The sequence below is a fragment of the Theobroma umbraticum genome, unplaced genomic scaffold (assembly GCF_002168275.2).
Source record: "Theobroma umbraticum cultivar Fairchild unplaced genomic scaffold, ASM216827v3 scaffold_130.0, whole genome shotgun sequence".
NCBI lineage: Eukaryota > Viridiplantae > Streptophyta > Magnoliopsida > Malvales > Malvaceae > Theobroma > Theobroma umbraticum.
In genome coordinates, this window is record NW_018397264.1 from 5746290 (window position 1) to 5770659 (window position 24370).

Below are 24370 nucleotides of genomic sequence, written 5' to 3' on the forward strand. Positions count from 1 at the left end.
TTGGCTGCTTCAATATTCTGGTTTAAACGTCATTTGCTCACGTCTACTTTAATTAATTGGATTATCTGATTAATGCTCTTATTCTTCTACCTTTATTCACCAATTCCAAGTACACGACAAATTCAGAAATCTATGGAGTAATTGTTCAACGTTTTGGTAATAAATAAATCCGCTTTTGGAGTGTTGCTGTGTGAGAGAGCAAATAGGAGAAGAAATCCTCTTTCCTGGAAATTGCCCCGAGCTTCAATTTGAATACAGATGCTTACCCTGTCTTAGACTTTTCAAGTATCTTGTGATATTATAAATAGCCCACCAGGGAGGCCGAGGAAGTCTTAAGCTGAGGGCTTCATTGGAGAGCGCAAGAAAGAGAGATCAGGGACAGAGACAGAGTTTGGGTGTCTGGGATCTCATCTTCAGAGTTCACAGTACAAGATTGTAAAAGCCTGTGTTAATTGAATTAATACAGAGAAAAAGAAGAAAAGATGGTGAGAGCTCCTTGCTGTGATAAGATGGGAATGAAAAAGGGTCCATGGACTCCTCAAGAAGATCAGATTTTAATCTCCTACGTTCAAAAATATGGCCATGCAAATTGGCGTGCCTTACCGAGGCAAGCTGGTACTTTCCGAAGTCTGCTCTCTGGGTTTCTTTTTCCGTTACATGATTAGGACATAAAGATCAAAACAAATTGCTAAAAACTAGTTTTCCTGTAATATTTTTCCTCCTGAAGCTCACAACTCATTATCATATTTATGGTTTATCTGATAATTTTTCTTCTTCAACTTGGTTTTTCTGTAGGTCTTTCAAGATGCGGGAAGAGTTGCAGATTGCGATGGATAAACTACTTAAGGCCTGATATTAAGAGGGGAAACTTCACTTCGGAAGAAGAGGAAACCATCATCAACCTGCATGAAATGTTAGGGAATAGGTATTTATTTAAAAACCCATTACTCAACTCGACGAATACGATTGTATTAGAAATTAAATGCTCCACATGGAAGACTCAACTGAGAGAGAGAGAGAGAGAAGTCTCTGAAATAAATTGGTCATTGGTCGGACAAGTTGTTTTCTCTTTCTGTGGGTTGGTTTTGCGTACCAAGCACTGCAAGTGGGCTGAAATATTCCTTTTCTGTTCAATTCTTTGTGAAGGAAAACTATGGAAAAGGATCCTTAATTTGTAGCATTGTGCAAGTCCGTTATTAATGCTGACAAGACTATCAATTGGAAAAGTCTCATGCGAATCTCTTACATAGATATTTTCTTGCAAAATTTCAGGTGGTCAGCAATTGCAGCAAGATTACCCGGAAGGACAGACAATGAGATAAAAAATGTGTGGCATACTCACTTGAAGAAGAGACTTAAACAATACCAGACCAAACCAGGCACCAAACAAAACACCAAGTCCAAACCCAAGATCAAATGTGAGTCGTCCGACAATATCGTCCCAATCCAATCAGAATTCGGAAACTCAAGTTCCAGCACAGGCAACGATATTCCCGCAAGAACTGAAACTCCAGGACAGACCCCGATGTCGCCTCAGCCGTCATCAAGTGAGATCTCCTCCATTACAAATGCCACCACTACCACAACTGATCGGGAAGTGAACAACACAGATGTCAAGGCTGAAAACATGGACTCCTGGGAATATTTCCCGGAAATTGATGAAAGTTTCTGGTCAGATGCAATGTCCTCCGATAATTCTAGTGCACCATTAACTTTCGAAGGAGTCTCTGATGAATTCCAATCTCAAGTTCCTTCAAGTTCAGTTGATGCCATGGAGACTGACTATGGATATGGTCAAAATCTTGATGATGCCATGGAGTTCTGGTACGACCTGTTCATTAAAGCTGGAGGTGAACAAGAGTTGATTACAGAATTCCATTGACTCTTTATTTGGACTATTACTGTTTCCTGTTTTTGACTAAGAGGGGATAAATACTTATCCAAGGTAGGGACAAACCTGTCCCAGGTCCAAAAGTTAGAATCATCTCATCGACCAAGAAACCAAAAGCAAGTCGTCTTGGGAAGAGTATCAATCAAATGGAAAAATAATCCCCTTGGAGACTTGGTGGTGAAGGGCCAAGCAGGAGAATAAAAGCAGAAAGAAAAAAGATTGACATAGAAACAGTTCTGTATAGCCGCACAAAGCAGGAATTTGGGATGGAGTAGAAGTAGATGCTTATATACTTCAAAATTTAGCAAGTTTGAAGCTCATTGAGCTGATCAAAATTATAACTAGATGATGATGTAACTTTTTGGTAATTTAATTATAGGTCATCTATATTTTTGTATTTACAAATCTTGGTTATATGCTTATAATAAAGTTGATCATTCATTGATGTACAATTGAATGTTTAAACTTATTTAATTTGGTCAAACTTTTTGATTTGCTATTTTTCTCACAAATCAAATCTTAAACAAGCTTCTTGATTAGTTCTTCCTGAGTCAACTTCCAGCAATTAGAGATGGTAATTAATGGTAAATCACTTTCATTATATATATATATATATATATATATCCGAAACCATTGATCATAACTTGATACTTGGTGGTTTTGTGAAGAAAATAAAAAAAACTGTGTTACCGTGGGAATTAATTATGTGCCCTCCTAGAGGAGACAAGTGCAGGGACATCGAGATTTTTTCTTCTCAATTTTCACATGTGCCCTCATTTTTCTCATCTTTTCACATGTAATCTCTTAAAGTTAAACAATAAAGTTTGATTTTCAGCTCCAATGTGTAATCACCAATATATAATGGTTGAAATTTATTTGTGAAGGTTCATCCCTTATGAGGAATATATATAGACATTGAATTTTCAAAAACCCATTAACTTAAAATTTTGGGTTCTCTTAGGTGCTTCGTGAAAGGTTTAAAAATTTCTCTTCCCTATATGGTAGCTGTACATTTCCATATTCATAACTAGTTATGGGGATAAAAAGAATGAATTTTAAGAAACAAAGAAGGGAACAAACACAAACAAAGCAATGTGATTCGGTTAAGGCCTTTACAAAAAGAAAGCGATGATTTGGATAAGACACTGATGGAAGAATTTTGCTCTTTGGAGAATAAGATAAGTTTCTGAGAATCCCACCCTATCCCAGAGTCCAAGTTAAAAGTAGTGCAGCAATAAAAAGAGCCCATTTTCATCGAAATTGCCACCTTCTTCCTCTTCATCATCCATAAAAGGTGGCAATTACCATATGATTTTGGCCCCATAGACGTTCAAGATATTCTGCAAAAGACTATATGCTTTCCATTTTTCTCTTTCCTAATACCATATGCTTTACTAATTAGGCTTTCACGTCTTTGCGATGAAGAAGCAAACCCACTTCAGAGATATTTGGAATAGACTACTAAATATAGTCAAGTCAAAGAAATAGAAAATTCTAATCATTTAAAAGTATTCATTGGACACCACGGTTTGCTCATCTGCCTCTTTCTCTATTGTACCGAAGTCATCCAGAAATTTCTGATTCTTTGCTAATGCCTGGTCTAGTTGTCCTTTGCTTAGTTATTTTTCTCGAGCTAGGAAGATGATGTCTGCCTCGATTTCCATTCTTTTTCCCTCACCCTTTCTTTTGTCATCTTCGTGGAATAAACAATCGCTTTCCCTTTAGACAGCACGATGTATAACCTTTCAGTGCTTACTCCAGGTTCAATGCAATTTCCTCACAATTTAGTTCTCACAAATAACGTGAGGGAAAAGGTTGTGGAGATTTAATTTATAATCTTGACGTCATCGGTAATCAAAAGGTAGCCATAGACTTCTTACTCGAGAAAAATGTGTATTGGCATCAACTTCCAAGCTTAATGGTTGTCAATATCGCATTGAGAGAGAAGATAGGACTGATTTGCATGGTGGAGATCGTACCACTCAAGAAACCTTTACACATTGACATCTTTAAAGTCGGTCCATGTTACTACATGTTGGGGGAACTAGGTCAAGTCTTGATACACAGGTGAAATATATAGTAAAAAAAAATCAAAAGAAAATTATAATTACCAGCGATTGCTGTACTTACGTATTAAGAAAAGAAAAGAAAAGAAACAATCTCTCCTGACGTTATCCTTTTGATTTTGTCAAAAGAGTATTGATGCAATGAACTTAAAAGATATTGGAAAATTTGGGCATCTTTCGTTCAAAACTGGTTTGTTCCATTAACTACATAGCTAGGTCCTAGGTGCCGGGATAGAAACTTTATGGGATGTTAAGGTCAAGGCTTGGCACACGGGTGGAGTGGTAAAAGGGTGAAAGAAAGAAGGAAAGAAAATTTTATGATATCTTGTTGTATGTATTACCTACGAAAAGAAAATATCTTGACATTGGGTTTCTGATTTTGTCAAAAGAGTTATGTAATGAACTGAAGAGGAGAGATTGAAGGGTCTGTTCATCTTCTGCCGACACTTAAGAAAAATCGTGGGATAAATTTGTTTTTCCACTAATAATAAATTTTGTTTGACCTATTTACCTGGTGCTGTAAAGTCCAAGGTGAAATGGCTTATTTTTCTTCTACTTGTAATGCTTATGCAATCTTAAGTAGAGCTTGAGTTTGCTTTGCCTTTGTTTTCCTTTTCTTTTACTTTCTTACCAATAATTCATTTTTTTCCTGGTTTTGTTACCAATAATTCATAACGATGGAGGTCATATACTCTCCATATAGATGTTTTCCTTTTCTTTTGTTCTTCCCACTTTTATCTTCTCACTTTATCTTCTTCTTATGCATAATCATGTTAGACCAGAAAAGGAAATAATAAAAAAAAGACCAAAAACATGGTAAATTTCCACAATATGGATTTCTTAATTGAAAAGATAGAGACAACGCATCCGGTGTTCATATTCCAAGCTCATCAGGTTCAAGTTGGAAGGTAATTTTCCTTGGTGTTTCCACACAATTCAACAGACATGACAAAGAGTTTATTTCATATTACTATAAAATTGAGAAATTATAGAAATAAGCTAACATGGAAAAGACGAGAAAATATCAAAATCAAATCCAAATTCCAGCACATTGCAGAGGAGGATTGAGATTTCACTTAAGCCAGTTAATTTAATATTTAGAGCAGAGGTTCATTAAAAGAAACAAAAGTTGAGTAAATAATCAAGAATAAGACTAGGAATAATTCCATTGGGTTCCCATTTTTGAACAGTTTCTTGGCGTAACGAAGATGGTAGTTTTTAGAATGCCAAAAGCATCAGTGGCTTTAACAGCAAAAGCCTAATGATGCCCTTATTCGTCCATAATGTCAAAGAATCAGCCAGCATGGAGACAGAGATGGAGATGGAGGAGGAGGAGACCCCATCAGCTTGTCGTTACGAGCAAGACGATGTCGTATCAATTAGGATGCCGCTGCCGTTGAGGGTGCTAAATTTTGACTGAAGCGGATCTCAAGAAACCAACCATTACTTAGATCAAGTCAAGTCTTTTATCGTTATATCCCTTTGGAGGACATGATTCATTCAGATTTTCAAGTATATAATCTTATATCATCATAATGTAAGTAATCATTTCGGTTTCTTGGATGGCATTGGTCACCTTTTGGTACCTATAGCCGCATCAATGATCAATGGAGATGGCTTGAACATACACCTTGACAAGATCTCATGGATCCTGGAAGCAACACAATGCCAATACTTTGATTCCAATGCTCAGCATCTAGCGACTTTTCTTACCTATAACATGAAATAACACGATCATGCTATATATAAACTGCCACAATGGATAAGTAATAAGACCACAACTTCCCTATCAAATATTGCTCTCCTCAAAATGCCTCTTGTCCCTTGAAATGACGTTAGGAAGCATATCACCTAATTGGCATTTGCTGTAAAAGAAAACCAAACTTTCACTGCAATCCAGGAAATGTTAGCATGTAAAACACACCAACATATAACTCCAGATACTCACACTAACCAACACATTGGACATTAAAGAAACATAACTTTCATATGGACCACAATAATCTTCCTCATCCCATTTAAAACTGATGCTAAAATCTGGGATTGGTAGCAAAAATCCAAAATCCCCATATCAAGTTAAAGGTGTAATGATGTAAGATCCAGGGAGGCAGTATCCCCATCATTAACAGTTTCTCTAGATTTTAACAATGCTTTTATTCAGAACTGCAGCTCTTACAAACACATTACATAAATGATGAACACATTCATGTGAGGCACGAGTATGCCAATGCCTTCTCCTCACTGAGCTCTTCACCGGTCAAGTCCAACTTCTTCCTTGAGAATTCATCAATTGACAGCCCTGAGACAATAAATGGGCAGAAAAAAAATAATTAAACTATTCTACAAATATTCTTGAAGAAAAAGCTTGCAAATGAGCAATCACTGTTACACATAGGTACCAGAACTACTTCAAACTTCCTAAGCAAATTGAAGCAGTGAATAAAACGTATAACCACAATAAGATTTCAACTAAAAGGGGACACTACACGTCAGCAACAAGCGATGGTATGTTTTTGGAAAAGTAAGAAAAGGAACACAGCTTTTTCTTCCCTTTGGGGGTTTGGAAGGTGTTGGAGGGAAGGGAAGGGCAGGCACAGGCAAAGTGAGTTACATAATTAGAAACATGAAAAATCCATATCTAGTTATTCCTATTGGTTCAACCATGCTGACATAAGACTATGCACAATTAGCACAATTAACACAATATAATGGGATCATGTTTTGCTGCTTTCTGACCTTGCACAATTTTCCATTCTCCATTTTTACAAGTTACTGGGAAGGAATAAATGAGCCCAGCTGGTACATTGTATGAACCATCAGAGTACACTCCCATGGATACCCATGTGCCCTACAGGTGCAACCAAATGAAGCAAAAAAATGAGATCATGACCATATAAAATATCATAGATGAACGTATTAACAACATTGCCAACCTCTGGAGTTCCAAGGACCCAATCACGTATATGATCACAGGCCGCACTGGCAGCAGAGAGTGCACTTGAGAGTTTCCTAGCTTTGATGATTGCAGCACCACGTTGTTGGACAGTGGTTATGAATTCTCCATTCAACCTTTAATAAACGAATAATATCAAAACAATGCTTCAAAATCTCAGTTCATATAAATCTATTACATCAGCTAATTATTTATGGTATTATTTTCTTTACCAAGCATCATCTTTTACAAGCTCACGAACAGGCTTTTCCCCAGATGGAGTCTTAACGGTTGCATGATTGACATCAGGGTACTGAGTTGATGAATGATTACCCCAGATAATCACATTTTTAACATCACAAACTTGGACATTTAGCCTCTCCGAGATTTGACCCAATGCCCTGTTATGGTCCAGCCTTGTCAAACAGGTAATGTTATTGGCAGGGATTGAAGGTGCAAATTCCTTCAGGATCAATGCATTGGTATTTGCAGGGTTAGCAACAACCAGAACCTGAAACAAACAGGGAGTACATGAAATGTTAATCTATAAACCAAGCAACTTTTGAGGGCAACTAAGAAACTTCCAATTTCTCATGACAAGAAAAATATGTCATTGCATAATGGATAGAATGAAAATTAGTTCATTTAAAACAACTTTATGATGTTACAAAAACATTTGACTGTCCAATCATGCCAAATCTGCAACAAATCACAAAATTCAAAATACTCTTCAAAGGCATACAAGAAAATAAAGTTTACAAATTTCAACAAATCATATTGCTCCTCTCTACAACAGGTCAATGGTGGAAAAAAAATAACATTTTAACAATATTCACATATTTTATGCATGAAAAGTAAATAAAGTTAAAAATGGAAATAGAAAAATTTCATTCGCAGGTGATCAAAATGCTAGAACTTTCAACTTGAAATCATTTTTACTTCACCTTGCAGTTTGGAGCTGCATGCTGTTCCAAGGCAGAAGCCTGGGACTTGTAAATTGACACATTCTTTGACATAACATCTTTCCTTTCCATTCCTTCCTTCCTTGGGAAACCACCAACCATGACTGCAATGTTGACCCCGGTGCATGCCTCAACAACATCAGTTGTAGCAACAACACCTGTAAAAAAAATTGTTTTGGTTAGAACCCAAAACCATATAACAAATTCATACAAATTTCGAAAGTAGTATTCATAATAAACCTTGACAGCATCATCCAATATTTAACCAACATGATAATGAACATATACCTTTTAGAAGAGGGAAAGCAGCATCCACCAACTCCATTTTGACTCCATTCAAAGCCTCTGCTGCAGGTGGGATATCAAGCATGTGAAGGATCACAGGCTGGTCAGCACCCAACATGACTCCCCTAGCAATCATGGGCACAAGGGCATACCCAATTTGTCCTGGAAATACCAAAACAATATGTTTCTAATAAATCTTTTGGGAAAACAAAAATGAAAACATTTTTCATAAAATTTACTGATTATGATCTAAGCAAGTCATATATTCATGTATCAAACTAGCATAAAAAGCGTATACTCTCAAAAAAGTTCAAACTTTTAACATATAAACTTGCTCGAGTACTTGTTTAGCTACTACACTTAGATCCACGTTAAAATAAATTACTTTTCACTAATTCTAAGTTTAGATCAATCATTTCTAATCCAAACAATCATCAGTCCAATCGCAACATCCGAAATAAAAAAGTTAAATCTAGATCATGAATAACTAGATCTGAAAAAAGAGACCTGATTTAGCCAATAAAGTTTACTAGATCTGAAGAAGATTGAATTCGAGCTAAGAAATGTTAAGAAACGGATCCGATTGGTGGATATCTAACAGTACCTGCAGCTCCAGTAACGAGGACGCGAACTGGTTCCTTTGCCATTGACGGAGATCGAAGAGAAACAACGACGATGTCGTTCGGAGAGAGTTCAGTGGAGACTTGAGAGAGTGAGCTGAAGACTTCGAGCCGAGGAGCAAAGAAGAGAAAGGTAACGCAAGGAATCAAATATAATCATCCGCAAAGGAAGTGATATTGCCAAGGAAATGGTGATAATATCAAGGGGCGTTTCGGGGATTGCACGAAGCTTTAAGACGCCGTCGTTTTTGGAGGAGAGAATATATGCCGTGGAGATGCGGACAACTTTGTGGAGCCTGCGTGGGTCGTGTGTCATGTGACGACTTGTATCATGCCTGGGGTGCATCAACTTTTAATATCTTTTAAAAACAAAAAGTTGGTTAGGCTAAAAGTTGTGGCTTTAAGCTGAGCTGATGTTGTACCAATCGGTCCAACGAAATTGTAGGCCACAACCGTCAAATACTCAGCCAGATATTTTTAACTTTAAATTAAATTTTTTAATTTAAAGTTTTTTAATATATTTTTTATATAATAAAAATTTTAGATGGAATAAATGTTAAATGATCCGATAAATGATAAAATTAAAGCAATTTTTTTTAAAATTTTTTATATTATCTGCATACAATAATAAAGTCTCGTGGGCTGTTTGTCTGCAGAAGAAATTCCTTTTAAAAAGTTAATGGGCTAAGCCCAGTAAAAACCGACATCAATGTTGTGGTCCACGTTAGGGTTGGGCTCCTCCCAAACTAGACTTGGACCCCTGTAGGCTGGAGCCCCTGGATCCGAGTTAAGAATCGGTTTAGGATTTAAAATTTTTTTTGTCCGTTTATTTAAAAACTATAAATAGAGAAAATCAATCATAAAGGATAACCGGCAAATCCAATCTCCTTTCTCTTCGATTAGGGTTTACTGAGCGCCAAATCTACGAGAGTTTTCCGATTGAATTTGTAAAATTTTATCCTAAAAATCACTAATTTCTGCTGAGCTTTTCTCGATTCAACCATGGCTACCGCATCAGGTATGTTATGTTTTCCATCTCCCCCAATTTCTCGTTTCTGTTTGTTTCGATACCCTAAAAGAAAAAAGATCTTTATTTATAATTGGTCTGATTAATTATTTTGGAATGTCAGTTGCATTTAAATCAAGGGAGGATCACCGGAAACAGCTAGAATTAGAAGAAGCTCGAAAAGCGGGGCTTGCACCGGCTGAAGTCGATGAGGATGGAAAAGAAATTAACCCTCATATTCCTCAGTATATGTCATCGGCACCTTGGTATCTTAATGCTGAAAGACCAAGTTTGAAGCATCAAAGGAAATGGAAATCTGATCCCAATTACACGAAATCTTGGTATGATCGAGGTGCAAAGATATTTCAGGCAGATAAATATCGAAAAGGTGCTTGCGAAAAGTAAGTGAACCTTCTGTTTCTTTTGCTTTGTGTGTTGATGTATTTTTAAACGGAATTAAGATTTTAGACAAAGCATGTGTGTAAAATATTTCTGTTATAGCATGATTGATCGATTTTATTAATTTGGAGTGGAAAGGAATTAGAGTTCTGATTGATAGAGATGAATTCTTGGCTAATGTGAACCTGAAATTGTATGTTCAAAAATCTCTTGCGGTATGAGTTAGTGCTAATTGGGTGCCTCCAATTGCTTCTTTGAAGCTTCCTGTTTAGTTGACAATAATAGGGTCACATTTTAAATGGCCCCTTCTGTAGCTTTGTGTTAAGTATAAATTTGGAAGTTCCAATAGATGTTTAGTTATCCTGGTATGTAATTTCTCGTGTAGGGAACTATTGGTTTATGATTAAGTTTGTGAGGTGCCAAGAATAAATTCATTTAGACATGTTTATAGCTAACTGGATAGGTCTAGACTCCAGTGATAGGATTTTTAAATGCCACATCAGGCATTAGCTGGGTTGTGCTAACTAGATAGAAATTCCTATATTTGCTTTCAAATGCAAAGGGTGCTATGAAGCTTATTAATCGGTCAAGTAGGAAATTGGAGCTTCATATAGTGCTTACATCCTCTGAAACTGTTATATGGGAATAAGTAGTTTAAATAACTGTACTAGATTATTTCACCTTTTCCCTTTTACTTTAAACTGTTATTACACCATAATTCATGATTGATGTGTTTTTTTTATTGCTTGTTGTAGCTGTGGAGCAATGACACATAATTTAAAGGCATGCATGGAGAGGCCTCGTAAGAAGGGAGCAAAATGGACGAACATGCACATTGCACCTGATGAAAAGATAGAAACTTTTGAACTGGATTATGATGGCAAGCGAGATCGATGGAATGGTTATGATGCATCCACATATGCCCGTGTCATTGAAAGGTATGAGGCAAGGGATGAGGCTAGAAGGAAGTATCTGAAAGAACAACAGCTGAAAAAGTTGGAGGAGAAAAATAGCAAAACCAATGGGGAGGAAGAGGTTAGTGATGAAGAAGATGATGATGATGCTCTGAAGGTTGATGAAGCTAAGGTTGATGAGAGCAAACAGATGGACTTTGCTAAAGTCGAGAAGCGTGTTCGTACCACGGGTGGAGGAAGCACGGGTACTGTCAGGTACATCTATTATTACCAACCCTCAGCCTTATGTTTCTTTTTTCCTGCTTACATTATTTGTTAAGGAACTCAATTTCTTATCTGCAATATTGAATAATCATTCTTACATCATATTTGCCTTTATCTTTTTTAGGAATTTGCGTATTCGGGAAGACACAGCGAAATATCTTTTGAATCTTGATGTCAATTCTGCTTATTATGATCCCAAAACTCGATCTATGCGTGAAGATCCTCTGCCTGATGCTGACCCTAATGAGAAGTTCTATGGAGTGAGTGTCTTGCGAATTTTTTTCCTTTGATTGCTGTCATAATATGCCTTAAAGTTAATTACATTATGTGATTCTGACTTGTTCATTTGTTAAATTTGTTACTTTGCAGGGTGATAATCAATATAGAATGAGTGGGCAAGCTTTGGAGTTCAAGCAGCTCAATATTCATTCGTGGGAAGCATTTGATAAAGGTCAAGATATTCACATGCAAGCTGCTCCATCTCAAGCTGAACTCCTGTTCAGGAATTATAAGGTCATCAAGGAGAAGTTGAAATCAAAGACTAAAGATACCATCATGGAAAAGTATGGCAATGCAGCAACTGAAGAAGAGATACCAATGGAGCTCCTCTTGGGACAAAGTGAGAGGCAAGTTGAATATGATCGTGCTGGCAGAGTTATAAAGGGAATGGTACGTATGAAACAAACTTTCTGCTTATTCTAGTTAAGTTTTGGTTTTCCTCTTCCGTTGCTTCCGTTGGTAAGGATTTCTTGGACAAAATTCAAAGCTTCTTAACTCTTAACACTCTGTTTGTTTCACTGAAAATGAACTTCTGGAAGTTGTTTCCTACATTTGCCTATGTTTTCTGAGGAAAACAACTTGATGACCAACAGAAAATTGAGAAATTGTCTTCCTTTTTTCTATAATCCGAAAGACAATTTCCTTTGGTAACCCAACACATCCCGACTCATTCTTCACATGAGAGATCCATTCACCCAAACCTGCTGCTACCCATACCATCACTGGCAACCACCAATTGCCATTCTTCCCTTCACTGGAAGCCTCCAACTGCCATCGTTCTCTATTTTTCCTTGTTCTATTTTCCTCTTCATTTTCCGTCTTCATCAAACACAAGAATTTTTCAATAACCAAGGGCCTAATGGAATCTATTAAGTACTTGTTTCTAGGTTTTATCAAGTTATGTGATAGTACGATTTTAGTTTTAATAGATGTTTTAATTTAAAAAAGCTCTTTATTCTGCTTTCTAACAGTTCTATATTTTCTTTCCCCCTTCAAACTTTTTCTGTAGGAAACATTGCTGCCAAAAAGCAAGTATGAAGAAGATGTTTTCATTAATAACCACACAAGTGTTTGGGGTTCGTGGTGGAAGGATCACCAATGGGGCTACAAATGTTGTAAGCAAACAATTCGGAATAGTTACTGTACTGGTGCGGCTGGAATTGAGGCTGCAGAAGCAGCAACAGAATTGATGAAGGCTAATATTGCACGTAAAGCAGCCTCAGAAGGTAGTTGCTGCATAGTGTTTACGTGGATAATTCAAATTAATGCTTCAAGTTGCTCTCATTCTTTTAGTGATGGTCTTTAAGCTCATATCATATCGTTGGAAGTAATTTCGGTCCTTATAAATTCCTTTAAGAGAAGTCTAGATGGTGATGCCACTGCCTTGTTTGTATCCCTGAACCACTGCCTTCCTCCTTCAAGTTGAACTTGAAAGAATGTGCTATTTTTATTATCATATTTTTGGCTCTAAGTTTAGCGCTTGTTTTTTGTATTTAATCCTTACATCGCTATTCTAATTGGAATACCAACTTGAATGCAGATGCTCCTGCTCCTGCAGAGGAGAAGAAACTTGCTACCTGGGGAACTGATGTTCCTGACGACCTGGTTCTTGACGAAAAACTTCTCACCGAGGCTCTTAAGAAGGTAAATGTGGTGGGAGAATGGTAATTCTTCCCAGTTGTGTACCCAAAAGAAAAATGGGTAACCTTGTGTGAATACTAAATTGAATTTGGAAGGATATTTCAGGAATATGATTTAAGGATGTTTCAGGAATATGATTTACATATCCGCTTATGGTTTATGCATATGTTTTGTCTGGCAGGAGGATGAGAGGAGGAGAGAGGAGAAGGATGAAAGAAAACGCAAGTACAATGTCAGATGGAATGACGAGGTAAATGGTCTATTATCAAACGAAATTTTCCAGATATTATTTCTCTTTGAGTTTAAGTTAAAATTTTTTATATTTGTAGGTATATTTTGCTCTGTTATTAAATCATGTGATTCCTTTTGTAGGTTACTGCAGAAGATATGGAGGCATATAGAATGAAAAAGATACATCATGATGATCCCATGAAGGATTTCCTAAACTAGTGTGTTATCGTTTAGATATGTATATAAACTAGTGTGTTGCCCGTGCAATGTGTGCGGGATCGTTTTTTTTTTTTCTTTCAATATTGCTTGAAACTTTGTAGAACAATTTTGTTAATTAATAAATGTAAGAAATGAATATCAAGTTTGTAACTCCCCTTGTTACCTCTTTCAATTCATTTCAGATTTGAGGAGCTTCATTTTTTGTCATGGCTTTCCCTGTCTGGATCAAATACGTGATTTCTTTCTGTTATTTTTCGGTCTCTTATGAATCAATTTCTTCTCAGAGATGTACTGAGGTTGCTTTTCCTGAATTAGCTGAGTTGGAAGTTGTATCCTCTCCGGAAAGGCTAATTTATCATGTTATCGAACTTGGAAATGAATCTTTGGATCTCTGGGGAGCAATCTGTTTGTTGTAGCACTGCCTGGCATGATTATGTATTAGGGCGTCCTTTCTATTTGAGGCTGATTTCAGGATGTTACTGATAATACCTTGGTTTCATGGTGGCGCACCTTATGGATGTTTTTGGAGTCTCATGCTGCTTTCTAATCCATTAAATTGTTGTTAGGTATTTTGAATTGTAAAAGTCAAAAGAAATTCCAAATTTCACATCAAACCGTCAATTTTTTCGGTCAATTGGGGTTTATTTACTTTTGATTGTTTTTTGTATTTAATATGAATTTTTTTTTAAAAAAAAATAGAAGATGAAACTGATCGGCTAAACTCACAACACCCAAATCATGCAAATATTAAAAAAAGAACAGAGCGAATTCCAAGGGCAAACCCAAAACATGATAACCATATATAGACACAACAGAAGAAATTTAAACACTACAATAAAGTGGGAGAAACGTATAAAAAAGAATAAACAAAAACAGATCAATAAATTCATGAAATAAACCGAGAAAGAAAGAAACATAAAACTCAGATGTAAGCAAAATTAAAAAACAGAAAAAGAATTGAGTATTTGGTTGATTGATGGATGTATTATCTTTATGTTAAAAAAATAAAGTTAAAATCCCATTCTTTCAATTAAAAAAATAAAAAAAATAAAAAATAATAACATCTTAACAGATGAAAATACGGAACAACAGAAAATAAAAATCATCAAAGGAAAGCAACAAAAGCAAATAAACTAAAACCAAAGCAGCAGCCAAAGACGAGAGAAAAGAAAAAGAAGAAAACCAAGAGCAGAAATGAATAGAGAGGCAGGAGAACTGAGGGAAAGAGAAGAGAAATCTATTCATTAAAATTCAGAAGCTTGTTAAGTCCAAAACAAGGAGACGCCAGCCAAAGCTCCAACCAGAAATTCAAAGTGGTAACTTTTTGCCAAGCTGAGTTACGAATGGTATATTGTGTATATCAGTTTTGATGTACTTCTACTATTTGCATATCCTTTTTAATATCATGTAAATAAAATCATCCAAAATGCATACTATCTACATACACAGTTCTTGGTGCAGCTATATTGGTCATTGCGGTGAGTGACGTTGTAAAGGGTGTTTGATCTCTGTGCTGTCGACGATGGTGTTTTGGTTGCCTGTTGTTTCATTTAAATCGTACACGATCATTTTTGTGGATCGGGCTTGCGATGGAGTCAACTTGATTGATGAGTTTGGCTGGTATTCAGAGCCTTGAAACGCAAATATTTCGTGCACCCCACTCCACATGCGCGCAAAATATTACATGGTAACCTCCAAATATTTGTGAATTCAAATTTAACGTTGACGGTTCTGTGCAGAGGCATTGTTCAGGACTTATGAGGGTATGTAGTTTGTATTTTGTTTCGACCACTAGGTGTACAGGACTCTAATTATGCGGAGATAATGGCCATTAAATAGGCTCTGTGCATGCACGCCTCTTCACCCTATGCTGGTAGGCACCGACTTGTCATTGAGATTGACTCCATTGTGGCAACTACTTGGGTTGAGAAAGTGAATCATAGACCCTGGAATCTTAGGCATGTTTTAATGAGATAGACACACTTCGGGCTGCCCTGGGAGGATGGGTTATCCAGCGCACTCTTTGTGAGGGGAAGTCGTTTGTAGACATGCTTGCCAAGTATGGTATTGACTGTGAGACAATGTCTACAACATGGTGGTAGCTTGTTTAGCCGCTTTACTTTGCTACGTGCATCCTTTTTTCCATATGATCACTTATTGCAAGCTTAGTCTATAATTGTGGTTTATGTATAACCAGCCTTTTGTAATGCCTTGTTTTGTGTTGCTGGTGTAATTGTACGAATGTGCTCTAATTGTATTTTCTCCAGCAATTTTACTACATCATTACAGCCTTGAGCAGTTCAGATGTACTTCTACTGCCTAGCTCTAATTGAATAGATGATTATACATTAATTATTGAGTTAAATGTTCGGATTTAGAAGGCATAATATCAAATGCTGAAGAAAATAAGACTGAGAAAGTGTTTGTACAAGCATAGATGTTTCATTTATATATCAGAAAACGCACAACCAAATATTTATTGTATTACTCCCAAAGGAAAAAAATGGAAAAATAGAATCAGACATCCCTGTAAAAGTAGGAAAGAACAGGAATACAAATCTGCAGAAACTTTTCACACAATTATCCAATCTATACAATGATCAAAACCCTTTAGTATAAAACAGATACTCTGTCCACTCATAAAATAAAAGGAATAGAGAAAAAAAAAAAGGAATCAGTAGCCAAAACCTGCAAAGCTTCAATATATATATCACTTTCATGTTTTGCATTTAAAAAGAAGAAAACATGAAAGTTAAAAAAGATGAAAACGGATTCATGCGCTTCTGGCCAACATCTCCTGGAAATCAAGATCACTTCTTTCCTTCTCAAGCTTTCTGTCTTCATGAAACTTGTATATGAACTCGTCTGCTCTTTCATCCACTCCCCTTAGATGAGGTGATCTCGCAACGATGGCGTTCCATGAATCGTCAATACTATAAATACTACTCTCTTCTTCTTTGCCTTTGCTTCGCAAAGCCTTGTCACCAGCGACTTCATTTCGTCTGCTCGACTCCGCCTGTGGTTCAACATGCTTTGCTTGCATTGACATAGGTTCTGCATAGAGCTGGTCTATATATATAACCTTACGGTTCTTGTGAAGCTGGTTTTGGTAGTGTTGGTAATGGTAGAGGTGGTTGTATTCATACCGGCGAGGACGGCTGGAGGAATACTTTGAAAGAAAGCGTTTCCTGAGAGGTGCAAAGAGACGAAGCGAGCAGAACTCAAGGAGACGATGGCTTGCTGCTTTGATGGAACTTGGGACGTGGAAGTTGTGAAGCTTCGATCTGACTTTGTTCGTGAAACTCCTCCAGGCCTTTCTGGCTGGTTTCAGCTTCTTTGTTAGGTTCAAAGGAGGCATCAGAAATGTTAGCTTGTTTTGTGCAGCAATTAGGGCTTCTTTGAAAGGTGAGGCTGACAGAGTTTTTATGAACTTGAAAGAAGATTTATAAATGAAGACTCTTGCACAGGCAGGCAATCAATGTTCCATGGAAGAAGCTTTGATTCTCCTTTTCCTCTATTTGGGTGGCGTGAAATGTCCTCTCTTTTGCTTTATATTTGCTGGAATGCCACTTTTCAAGTGTGGGGAGCCAAAGGAATTGAGTTGGCGTACGTTTCTTTAGAATGGCATGGCAGCAATTGTAGCCAAAATGAATGTATTTTCTTGGTCAATCAGTCTTTTAACTTTCGGCAAATTTGGAGGCCAGACTTGGGAGGGCAACCTTGGGTCCTAAGTTTTGTGTGAATATTGGTTGAAGGCAATCTTTGTCAAAACCGCACCAGTTCTTTACTTGTTTAGTGGAATGCAACCTTTAAATTGGAATGGTTTGTGGGCTCCAGTTTTCGTGGAGTAATAGGATAATGACTGCATGTGATTGGTGATTGACTCTGAGGTTAGAGTTAGACTAATTATACCAGAGTAAAATAGACTGGAATCTCCTAGATTGTTTGAAAAAGTAAAGGACATTCGTAGGTTGCCAACCCAAAAGGCCATGATTTTTTGCCCCAAACCTTTTCTCTTCACAAATCTATTGCAAGTTTACACTATCAAGGTAAGAAGTTGGACACATGGTTGTGAACAATAGTCAAAAAGAAATTCTCCCTAGCTAATACTTTATCAGATATGTTTGGATTCTATGGAAATAGACTTATAGATAAGGCTAGGTGAGCCTAGAGCTAACCGACACACTTTGTGAAGTTTCCCCCCGCTGGAAGCAACATAATCTCTTGTTTGATTTGATAATCATTGTTAATCCTTTCGTGCTTTCATGGTAAATGACATAGATATTTTTATTTAAGATTTAATATTTAAATATTTTTTAATTTTATTTTACTTAATCAACAAGTAAATATGGGTTACTAACTTACTTTTTTTTTGTATTTTAGAAAAGTCTATGATAAATTTTTTATATTTCAATGAAGTCTGGTGTAGAATATTTTTTTATTTTCATTTACTTTACTTGTATTACCAATTTAGATCAATTAAGATTAAGTTATTATAAATAACATATTTACGCTTAGTTTTTAGATAATTTATTTTTTTTTGAATTATTGAATGATATTATATATTTTTTTTAAATTTTGAGTATAAGTTTTTAAACTTGATTATTAATTTTAAAAGCTCTGTCAAATACTTGTTTTTATTTTCAAACTAATTCGCTATGTCAGTTAAAAAAAAAAAGAGGCAAGATTGTTTAATTAGGGGGATTTAAAAAGTTATTGGCACCGACCATTCTTCATTTCTTTTCTTCAACCACTAATGCAAACAATTAGAGTAAAAAGATCTCCACAATCTTGCTGCCGTAGGCCATTAATCCATTCAACAGACAATACCCTCGGCTGCCAGCGGTCGGCCTTGCTGTGGTAGGTTTTTAAGCCCCACCGATTCATTAATTAGATAAGGAAAAAGATAAGACAAAGCCAGATATTCCGGTTGGACTCAATGAATCTTTCCATGCAGTTTTTTCCAGGACACACTTGTGGATTAGATAAGCTCCTTCCTTGACCCTGTTAGCCTTTGGATGACCACTGCAAACTTTGATTAGTAAGTTTATTTGTTTATAATTAACTAAAATGACCCACCATGGCAGTTGTTGACCCAAATCCATCAGGTTCAGTTCTGTACTCAAGCAGCCTGCATTCAATCAGATATGGAGCAGGTACTGGAGTTTACCTACAAGGAACTTTTTCTTGTCATACAAATGGCATCCAAAAAATACTATGGGGAGAAGCCTTTAAGGTCAACAGTTAATCAAAAAGCAAGAGCGAATCTTGTTGAAATGGAGCAATTCAGGCTCGACCTTTTACACTGATAAAGACCTTCCATGTCCCAACCATGTGTGATGTCCGCTGTGCTAATTTCATTTGTTTACTTGGGTCCCTCTTTGGCTCTCCACAACTTTGTTGTGAATGGTAAGGTGGACTTGGGACTTGCCTTTCCAACTTGTAAAGATTGCAAATAACTTGTCGCTTTTGCTAAGGAAAGCATCACTCATTCTAATTCAAGCTTTGCTTTACAACTCATGAAAAATCTTTGTGAGTTATGATCATTTTGGTACAGTGGTACCATAGCAATAGACCCTTAAAGCTGAAACTCGTTTCTAGCTAGCTAGATGACCCCTTGCCCCACCTTTCCTTCTAGGATTGGAAACCTCTTCAGTATTAATCCTATGTCCAATAATAAATTTAATTGGTTTATTTAATAATTATTTTTGAGATTATTTCATCCTTTAATTTCTTTTCTAATCAAGATACTTTCCTTTAATTTTTGATAAACGAAATCAAGTAAATTAATATTTAAAAAAATACATAAAATAAAGTATCAAATATAGACGACATTGATCTATATTTTTGTACCACAACCTCAGAAAATGAAATTAGACATTTAATTTAAGTCCTTCCAATCCCAATTTCCATACCTTATGCTGCAGTCCTTGTTTGATTTGGAATTTGATGTATGGCAGCATCAGAAACATGTTCTTGTAATTTTATAATGTCAAAAAACAAACTTTGGGCCATAACACATAAGTGATCCTTCACTAGTTTCAATTGTAAATCCATGGAGCGATTGTGGGCTGGGCTTTAAGGAGGGTTCAGTACTGGTCCGAAATTGAGTTTGGACTGTTTATTAGGTTAGTATTTCTTTTTTTAAAAAAGCACTTATTTCTATTATTTGTTTCTTTAAAAATCGATATAAAAATTAAATAAATGTAAATAATAAAAATCAAAATTATATTTGATTAAAAAGAATTAATAATTATATATAACACAGATTTTGATCATGCATGACGTTGGTTTCTTCTCAGGATTGAGTCATGCATGACGTTGGTTTCTTCTCAGGATTGAGTCATGCATAACGTAATAACCTTCTACTTAATTAGACTAGTCTCAAAGTGCTTTGATGCGACATGGATTGGTTGCCAGCCTGTGGGAAAGTTCCATTTTGTCAAAAAAGTGCCAATGTTCCATCATAGAATTCAATTTGTATACTGGCAATGGCTTATATAAATGCAGAAGACCAGTTAGGAGATTGTAAACAAGAGCAAGTAATTCTTATGGCAACCGAAGAGGTGAAACTTTTGGGATTCTGGGTTAGCCCATTTGCGCTTAGGGTCGAATGGGCACTGAAAATCAAAGGTGTTAAGTACGAGTACATAGAAGAAGATATCTTTAATAAGAGCACCTTGCTCATGGAATTGAACCCAGTTCATAAGAAGGTTCCAGTGCTGGTTCATGATGGGAAAGCGATTGCAGAATCCTTTGTTATTCTTGAATATATTGATGAAGCATGGAAGCAAAATCCATTGCTGCCTCAAGATCCTTACGAAAGAGCACTGGCTAGATTTTGGGCTAAATTTGCTGAAGAGAAGGTACCAATTACTTCTAGCATTATTGTTATATTAATCTTGACATATACAAGAATCTCTTTTTCTTTTTCTTTTTTTTTTCTTTCTAACAATTTTAATAAATATTTTTCATGGAAATATAGATCTTTGAAGGTGCATGGAATGCTTTGTGCTCCCGAGGAGAGGAAAAGCAAAAGGCTTTGCGACAAACCATAGAAGCCATGGCGAAAATAGAGGGAGAACTTGAAGGGAAGCAGCAGTTCTTTGGAGGGGAGAGCATTGGGTATTTGGACATTATATTGGGTTGGATCTCTTACTGCCTTCCAGTATGGGAAGAAGTTGGATCCATGGAAATTCTGAACCCAATCAAATTTCCAGCCATCACTGCCTGGATCAACAGGTTCCTGAATCATCCAGTGATCAAAGACAAACTACCACCAACTGATAAGATGCTTGTTTACTTCCACCAGCGCAGCGAAGCATTAGCTTCTACTGCTAATGGGTGATTAGGGTTTAACTAATCCTCTTGTCAAATGTTATATGTTTTGTAGTTTAACAAAATCTCTTGCTTCGAAAAGAGCATTTGAAGGGTGATAAGTATTAGGATGTGATTTTGTAACTAGATGCACCTTCTAATCTTATTTTATTTTTGTACTTTTAAGAGTAATAAAAGTATAATAGTCAAATAAACTTAATCTTTTCAAATTTAGGTTGTTCTTTTATTTTTAATTAATTAATTGGAAAGAGAAATCCTTCTTTTTATTTGAAAAATAAGAATTTGAACTTTATTCTCTTAAGTATGGAAATCATGTATCAATCTCCAAATCTTGACTTAAATGTGAGATTCCTTTTATAGAATAGTCTTTCCTGTTGACATTAATCTTGAAATATTTCCCCGTAAGTTGATCATCAGTCATGCATGACGTTGGTTGCCCCTTTATTGAGTCATGCATAACCTAATAGACTACTATTGTAAATTGTATTGGACTTAGTCTCAGAGTGAATAAGTTTCCTTTGATTGTTTTGGACTTTAGGCTTTAGCCACTCATATTCAAATGAAACTTTTACAAAATAATGCCATATGCAACGGATTTCAAACAAATGTCAGGAAGTTGTAATTTGGATTTTACATACCCATTCCAGATTTCGCCATCCTAGATTAATATATATATATATATACAAGGAGCTTTGATGCGACATTAATTGATTTATTGCTGCCAATGGGCAGGACCCTTTTTGTCAAAAAGTGCCATGTTCAATCGTCGTGTTCAATTTGTATACTAGCAATGACTTGTATAAATACAAGAACCAGTGAGGAGCTTGCACCAAGATCAAGAAATTCTTATGGCAACCGAAGAGGTGAAGCTTTTGGGGTTCTGGGTTAGCCCACCTGTGTTTAGGGTCAAATGGGCATTGGAAATCAAGGGTGTTAAGTACGACTACATAGAAGAAGACATCTTTAATAAGAGCACCTTGCTTATGGAACTGAACCCAGTTCATAAGAAGGTCCCGGTGCTGGTTCATGATGGGAAAGCGATTGCAGAATCCTTTGTTATTCTTGAATATATTGATGAAACATGGAAGCAAAATCCATTGCTGCCTCAAGATCCTTACCAACGAGCATTGGCTAGATTTTGGGCTAAATTTGCTGAAGAGAAGGTACCAATTACTTCTAGCATTGTTGTTTTATTAATCTTTTTCGGTTTCTTGGTCTGAATTTTAATATATTTCCTTGCATCGAAATATAGATTTTGAGAGGTGCATGGAATGCTTTGTGCTCCCAAGGAGAGGAAAAGCAAAAGGCTTTGGAACAAACCATAGAAGCCATGGAGAAAATAGAGGGAGAACTTGAAGGGAAGCCGCAGTTCTTTGGAGGGGAGAGCATTGGGTATTTGGACATTATATTGGGTTGGATTACTGCCTTCCAGTATGGGAAGAAATTGGATCCATGGAAATTCTGAACCCAATCAAATTTCCAGCCATCACTGCCTGGATCAACAGGTTCCTGAATCATCCAGTGATCAAAGACAAACTACCACCAACTGATAAGATGCTTGTTTATTTCCACCAGCGCAGCAAAGCATTAGCTTCTACATCTCATGGGTGATTAGGGTTTAACTAATCCTCTTGCCCAATGTTATATGTTTTGTAGGCTTCTGGATTATGATTTTGTTGTTTAATAAAATCTCTTGCTTTTGAAGGGTAGCAAATGCTTGTAGCTGTTGAAGAAGCTGTGCACAACAAGTGTTTGATGAAATGCTATGCTCAGCTTGCTAAACCAGAAACAGAGCAGAGAATGGAAAAAACAAAAAGAACGTTACTTGTCATTGCATTGAGGTTCTTTTATACAAAGCCAAGGACATGATAAGTCATTGGTTTAGTTACGTAACATATAATACTTAAAAGTTTCCATAAAACTAGGAACAAGTTGAGCTAAAGTAACAAAAAGACTTTAGAAAGCCATACCAGCAGGTCTGGCATGAAATATGGCAGTGCAGAAAAGTATCCCATGCCGTCATCAGTGCTTTAACACAAAAGAAAAAAAAGAAACTTTTTGCACCAAGGGAGTTCGTCACTAGGGCGGCAGAGCCTTGACTTCAACAGTAACAAACTGTAATGATTTGTCGTTGACGTTACTGGGTTTGGTTCTATTTATAGCAGAATGTTCTCTCTTTGATCTTCTGAATATGTAAACTCCACTTTCATCCTATGAAAAATGGAACCTAGGGATCTACAAACTAAAACAACTTGGATGGCTTTAAAGATTTGGTCGGCATGGTGGCTCAAAGCAAAAGTGTCTCATGTTACTTTCATTTTTGATGACTTTGTCACCAATCCTACTTGTGCGTGTCATCAGTAAAACTCCGAGATGAGGATAAAAAAGGCCACATGATCTCCCCCTTCTCCTGGCTAATTCAGATTTAACGTGGATGGCTGGGAATCTAGACCTGCTAGTATTGTAGGGAATCTAGACCTGCTAGTATTGTAGGGTGCTACTGATCACCATGGAAATGTTCAAGGCTTGTACTGAAAATCCACTGGTAGTGCAGATTCTAACCACGTTGAGTTACTTGCACTTGCACTTGGCTAACTCACATCCCTTTTTATGTATTAAAATCTGAAGAAGATCAAGCTAATTCACATCTTTTGATTATTGAAAGTGATTCTCCTAATGCTGTTCTTTGAGCAACAGATCTTTCTGCTGCCTTGGCTATTGCAGAACTTTTCTAACCATGTTGTTTTATTAAGAAATCAAATTGGTCAGGTTGATATACTTCATCATGTACCTAGAGACAGCAATTCAATGGCAGATAAGTTTTTTTAAAGCTAGATTAATACGAATCAAGAATTTGGTAGCTTGGGTTGGAGTGTAGAATGGTTTTAATTTACTTGATGGGGCCACAGTTTGATGTTTCAATTCTTATGCTGACTGCTTTTCTGGGATGGATTTCTGTAGCAAGTACTCACTTCTCGGTGAATTGTTTGATTATGCTGTCAAGGTGCTTGGTGACTGCTTCTTAGAAACTCTTTGCTGCTTCTTGCATTTTGATGATCTTTGTGGGCTTTTGCTGAAGCTGCAGGCTGTTATTTTCTTATTTAATCACATCGGGATTTATGTTTTGGATAATTTGTAAGGATTGGATTGCCCACTTAGGTTTTGTTGGCCTATCATTTTGTTGAAGTTTGTACTTGAACTTGTCATTAATAAAACTTCTTATTCCATAAAACCAAGGTACAGAATTATTCCAGTCTTCAACTTCATGCCCACTCGGGCTCTTTTATTCCTTATTTTAAACTCTAAATAACATCCAAAAACAG

The 24370-nt window shown here is 36.4% G+C and overlaps 5 protein-coding genes and 1 pseudogene across 6 annotated transcripts; 4 read left to right on the forward strand and 2 right to left on the reverse strand.

Annotated features, from left to right (window-relative positions):
• Positions 1-326: 326 nt before the first annotated feature.
• LOC110421243 (transcription factor MYB14-like) lies at positions 327-2342 on the forward strand. Its single transcript, XM_021434779.1, has 3 exons — positions 327-615; positions 796-925; positions 1273-2342. Exons 1-3 carry the CDS (start codon positions 483-485, stop codon positions 1880-1882), a joined length of 873 nt encoding a protein of 290 aa, XP_021290454.1. The 5' UTR covers positions 327-482; the 3' UTR covers positions 1883-2342.
• A 3559-nt stretch (positions 2343-5901) lies between these two features.
• LOC110421168 (malate dehydrogenase) lies at positions 5902-8916 on the reverse strand. The gene is made up of 7 exons (XM_021434670.2): positions 8741-8916; positions 8140-8298; positions 7834-8009; positions 7123-7400; positions 6891-7026; positions 6694-6805; positions 5902-6256 (listed from the first exon to the last, which is right to left on the reverse strand). The coding sequence occupies exons 1-7, from the start codon at positions 8781-8783 to the stop codon at positions 6162-6164; spliced, it is 999 nt and encodes a 332-aa protein (XP_021290345.1). The 5' UTR covers positions 8784-8916; the 3' UTR covers positions 5902-6161.
• Positions 8917-9614: 698 nt separating this feature from the next.
• Positions 9615-13859, forward strand: SMP1 (Pre-mRNA splicing Prp18-interacting factor). Its single transcript, XM_021434669.2, has 9 exons — positions 9615-9774; positions 9887-10163; positions 10917-11330; positions 11464-11599; positions 11709-12008; positions 12628-12844; positions 13159-13262; positions 13441-13509; positions 13632-13859. The coding sequence occupies exons 1-9, from the start codon at positions 9759-9761 to the stop codon at positions 13707-13709; spliced, it is 1611 nt and encodes a 536-aa protein (XP_021290344.1). The 5' UTR covers positions 9615-9758; the 3' UTR covers positions 13710-13859.
• A 2278-nt stretch (positions 13860-16137) lies between these two features.
• Positions 16138-17405, reverse strand: LOC110422010 (cotton fiber protein). Its single transcript, XM_021435768.2, has one exon. It carries the CDS (start codon positions 17065-17067, stop codon positions 16483-16485), a length of 585 nt encoding a protein of 194 aa, XP_021291443.1. The 5' UTR covers positions 17068-17405; the 3' UTR covers positions 16138-16482.
• Positions 17406-20215: 2810 nt separating this feature from the next.
• Positions 20216-21256, forward strand: LOC110421187 (glutathione transferase GST 23-like). The gene is made up of 2 exons (XM_021434700.2): positions 20216-20575; positions 20695-21256. Exons 1-2 carry the CDS (start codon positions 20261-20263, stop codon positions 21055-21057), a joined length of 678 nt encoding a protein of 225 aa, XP_021290375.2. The 5' UTR covers positions 20216-20260; the 3' UTR covers positions 21058-21256.
• Positions 21257-21374: 118 nt separating this feature from the next.
• Positions 21375-22761, forward strand: LOC110421188 (glutathione transferase GST 23-like; annotated as a pseudogene). Its single transcript, XR_016351518.1, has 2 exons — positions 21375-22210; positions 22300-22761. The product of XR_016351518.1 is annotated as a glutathione transferase GST 23-like (transcript).
• The last annotated feature ends 1609 nt before the right edge of the window (positions 22762-24370 follow it).

Bases quoted from the DNA above. Each gene is read 5' to 3' on its own strand.
- LOC110421243 (XM_021434779.1), top strand. From the start codon at position 483: ATGGTGAGAGCTCCTTGCTGTGATAAGATGGGAATGAAAAAGGGTCCA. The intron at 616-795 runs GTACTTTCCGAA...GTTTTTCTGTAG, and splicing joins TGCCTTACCGAGGCAAGCTG to GTCTTTCAAGATGCGGGAAG. The intron at 926-1,272 runs GTATTTATTTAA...GCAAAATTTCAG, and splicing joins CATGAAATGTTAGGGAATAG to GTGGTCAGCAATTGCAGCAA.
- LOC110421168 (XM_021434670.2), bottom strand. From the start codon at position 8,783: ATGGCAAAGGAACCAGTTCGCGTCCTCGTTACTGGAGCTGCAG. The intron at 8,010-8,139 runs GTATATGTTCAT...TTTTTTTTACAG, and splicing joins TGCTTTCCCTCTTCTAAAAG to GTGTTGTTGCTACAACTGAT. The intron at 6,806-6,890 runs GTTGGCAATGTT...TTGCACCTGTAG, and splicing joins GGGTCCTTGGAACTCCAGAG to GGCACATGGGTATCCATGGG.
- SMP1 (XM_021434669.2), top strand. The intron at 12,009-12,627 runs GTACGTATGAAA...CTTTTTCTGTAG, and splicing joins GCAGAGTTATAAAGGGAATG to GAAACATTGCTGCCAAAAAG. The intron at 13,263-13,440 runs GTAAATGTGGTG...TTTGTCTGGCAG, and splicing joins TCACCGAGGCTCTTAAGAAG to GAGGATGAGAGGAGGAGAGA.
- LOC110422010 (XM_021435768.2), bottom strand. From the start codon at position 17,067: ATGCCTCCTTTGAACCTAACAAAGAAGCTGAAACCAGCCAGAAAGGCC.
- LOC110421187 (XM_021434700.2), top strand. From the start codon at position 20,261: ATGGCAACCGAAGAGGTGAAACTTTTGGGATTCTGGGTTAGCCCATTT. The intron at 20,576-20,694 runs GTACCAATTACT...ATGGAAATATAG, and splicing joins CTAAATTTGCTGAAGAGAAG to ATCTTTGAAGGTGCATGGAA.